The 3,206-nt window shown below is 43.5% G+C and overlaps 1 protein-coding gene across 4 annotated transcripts in view; it reads right to left on the bottom strand.

Annotated features, from left to right (window-relative positions):
• Window positions 1-2,836, bottom strand: part of nudt17 (nudix (nucleoside diphosphate linked moiety X)-type motif 17) — an 8,736-nt gene extending 5,900 nt beyond the window's left edge. Inside the window, exons 1-3 of one of the 4 annotated variants that reach the window (XM_078287262.1) lie at window positions 2,813-2,836; window positions 2,234-2,334; window positions 1,522-1,638 (exon numbers count right to left, since the gene is read on the bottom strand). In XM_078287262.1, coding sequence (XP_078143388.1) covers window positions 1,522-1,638; window positions 2,234-2,308 — 192 coding nt within the window. In that variant the 5' untranslated portion in view covers window positions 2,309-2,334; window positions 2,813-2,836. Of the gene's footprint in view, window positions 1-1,521; window positions 1,639-2,233; window positions 2,394-2,710 lie in introns of all 4 variants that reach the window. The other 3 variants (XM_078287261.1, XM_078287260.1, XM_078287263.1) reach the window with 3 other exon arrangements.
• Between the last annotated feature and the right edge of the window lie 370 nt (window positions 2,837-3,206).

Genomic DNA, 3,206 nt, shown 5'->3' on the forward strand with positions numbered 1-3,206 from the left:
CAGAATATTAGCACCTCAGTCTACAGGTCTTCACGGGTCCAAAATGACGGACCCGAACCCTAATGGACCCGGGAAATTCGTTCCGAGATCCGATTGGACCCGATAATTTTTCAAAATATATACACTCACCGGCCACTTCATTAGGTACATCTGTTCAACTGCTCGTTAACACAAATATCTAATCAGCCAATCACGTGGCAGCAACTCAATGCATTTAGGCATGTAGACACGGTCAAGATGATCTGCTGAAGTTCAAACCAAGCATCAGAACGGGGAAGAAAGGTGATTTAAGTGACTTTGAACGTGGCATGGTTGTTGGTGCCAGACGGGCTGGTTTGAGTAATTCAGAAACTGCTGATCTGCTGGGATTTCCACACACAACAGTCTCCAGGGTTTACAGAGAACGGTCCGAAAAAGAGAAAATATCCAGTGAGCGGCAGTTCTCTGGGCGAAAACGCCTTGTTGATGGCAGAGGTCAGAGGTCAGAGGAGAACGGCCAGACTGGTTGGAGCTGATAGAAAGGCTTCAGTAACTCAGATAAACTCTTTACAACTGTGGAGAGCAGAAAAGCATCCCAGAATGCAACACGTCCAACCTGGAGGCAGATGTCACTTTGGTAGCCGGTTGACACTGAGCTGAAAGCTGATACCTACCCAGTATTAGTAAGGTGTACCTAATGAAGTGGCCGGTGAGTGTATATACCGACCCGTTTTTGCCCGAGATATTACAGACCCGACCCGGTGCATGTACGAGAGGAGAGAGAGGAGAGTCTCGGGTCTCGGGTCTATTTTATGGGCCCGACAAACCCGGTAATTAAAACTGCTACTAAAAATGCCGTTCTACTGCTAAAAGCGTTTATCATGTCGGATACAACATATGGTAGCCTAATAAAAGGAGATCAATAAACAGAAAGACTTGCCAAGTTGTGGCGTTCTACAGTTTGTCCAGCAGATGACAGTGAGACTCCATAATGGGATCTAGCAGCTACGTCGCCTACAATAAGTGACAAGGAAATTAAATTGCATGTTAAATGGATGATTAAAACAATAGTTGCAGTACATTGTTTCTATTGGTCAGTTCTGCGTTCCTGCGGTGATAAATTGGTTGTAATATCACATATGGCTCTTCAAATGATTGATGAAATGATTTCACCTTATTTTCGCTCTTGTAATCTGATCTGAGCCTAGTCATCACACAAGTTACACAGCGCTTCGTGTGTTTCTCGTCTCGTCATCAGGGCTGATAACGGGTCTTCTCAGATCCACTCGGGTATTACACATCATGATAAACAGACCCGGGACCCACGGTAATAGAATGGGACCCGGACCCGATTGACCATAATAAAACGTGGACCCGAACCCGTACGGGTCCCGGGTCGGGTCTCGGATCCTAGGGTCCGGGTAGACCCGTGAAGACCTCTACCTCAGTCATACTGAAACATTTCATTTCATGTGTATTATTAAATATATAGGTGTAATATTACATATATACAGTAAGTGTAATATGATCAGTGAGTCTCACCCTCAGAGGGATTCCTCCTCCCTTCTCTCCTCTGAACAGGATGAACTGGTTTTCCTCCAGACAGCAGTTCACCTCCACCTCGTCTTCTTCACTGCTGCTGAAGTGACCCGTTATACTCTAACAGAAGAAGAAGAAGAAGGATGTAAAACATGAATGTTAGGTGTAACTGATTTGAGAAAACTATTCCTGGTATTATCAAATGTATAATGTACAATATAAACTGGAGGAGGTTTAGCTGCAGACGATCTGCAGATTACAGTTTGAGTTCTGAATTACAGACCTTGATCTTAGTACAGGATATGACTATCTGACCAGCGTTCAATATGCTGCATGTTGTAGTGGTAGTGCTAATAATAGTAGTTGCAGTAGAAGTAGCAGTAGCAATAGTAGTAGTACTAATAGTTGTAGTAGTATTGTAGTAGTAGTAGTATTGTAGTAGTAGTGGTAGTAGCAGTAGTAGTATATTGTATAGTAGTAGTGTATTAAACTATTGCTTAAATAGAAAAGTTGTCCTTGTTCTGTCTTTGGTCTTTATATTGTTGTGTTGCTGGTCTGGAGTCAGTCTGCTGGAGTCAGTCTGCTGTGAGTTCAGCTGGTCTGGAGTCAGTCTGCTGTGTGTTCAGCTGGTCTGGAGTCAGTCTGCTGTGTGTTCAGCTGGTCTGGAGTCAGTCTGCTGTGTGTCCAGATAAAGGTTAAACCTGAACAGACTGACCTGGACAAAGCGAGCGCACTGTGGAGCTGAACTCTCTCTACACACATGGACCAGGATCCGTCTCACTTTATCCATCCTGTCTGTCTGTCAGTCACATCCACCTGTCAGTTACATCCACCTGTCTGTCACATCCACCTGTCAGTTACATCCACCTGTCTGTCTGTCAGTGTGTCAGACAGGACAGCACAGCACAGGACAGCAGGCTGCTCAGTGTGCAGCAGTGTACAGCTAGCTGTTAGCTAACTTAAAAGACAGCCACAGCTACTGCTGCACTGCACTCCACAGATAATTAAACAATGATTTTGTCATACTAAAATATGAAACAATACGCTTTTTATGAAACAAACCCAACAGCTATCACCACACATCTCGCTTTAGCTAGCTTTAAGCTGCTGTTTACGAGCTAGTTTCATGCAACTGGAACAAAATGACCAAAATAGGAAAGTTAAGTTATATTAAAAAAGCTATAGACTTTACTGTCTTGGTCACGGAGTTGGGTTTGTATTTGTTAAATGAAATATGTGACAAATACAGTAGAAATAGTAGAAACCTGCTGAAAGACAGGAGAAACTTTACTACCGTCTCCGGTGTCAAAGTAGCGCTAACGAAAAGAAGCACTTCCGGTAGTTGCCTTCAAAATAAAAGCCGTAGCCTTAAGGCACAATTGGGGCATTTAAAGTAAAATTGATTTTTATAATATAGTTCAGTGGTTTTCAGTAATTGCCAGAGCCGGTCCTGACCTCCCTGGGGCCCTAAGCAAAATTCTGCCAATGGGCCCTCCTACCTGACCCGTGGGCCATGTAAACCATTTGCCATTCCCACACAGTCACACCTGACACCCCAGTGCTCCCACTACAATCCTCCCTCCTTTAAAACAGTTTGCTCCATCTGTCGGTCTAAGAATAAGTAGACCTATACAGAACAGAATGAGGTATAAACAAACAATATTTATTGAATAGAATATTTTCTATAG

This window comes from Centroberyx gerrardi, chromosome 12, assembly GCF_048128805.1.
Source record: "Centroberyx gerrardi isolate f3 chromosome 12, fCenGer3.hap1.cur.20231027, whole genome shotgun sequence".
Lineage (NCBI taxonomy): Eukaryota > Metazoa > Chordata > Actinopteri > Beryciformes > Berycidae > Centroberyx > Centroberyx gerrardi.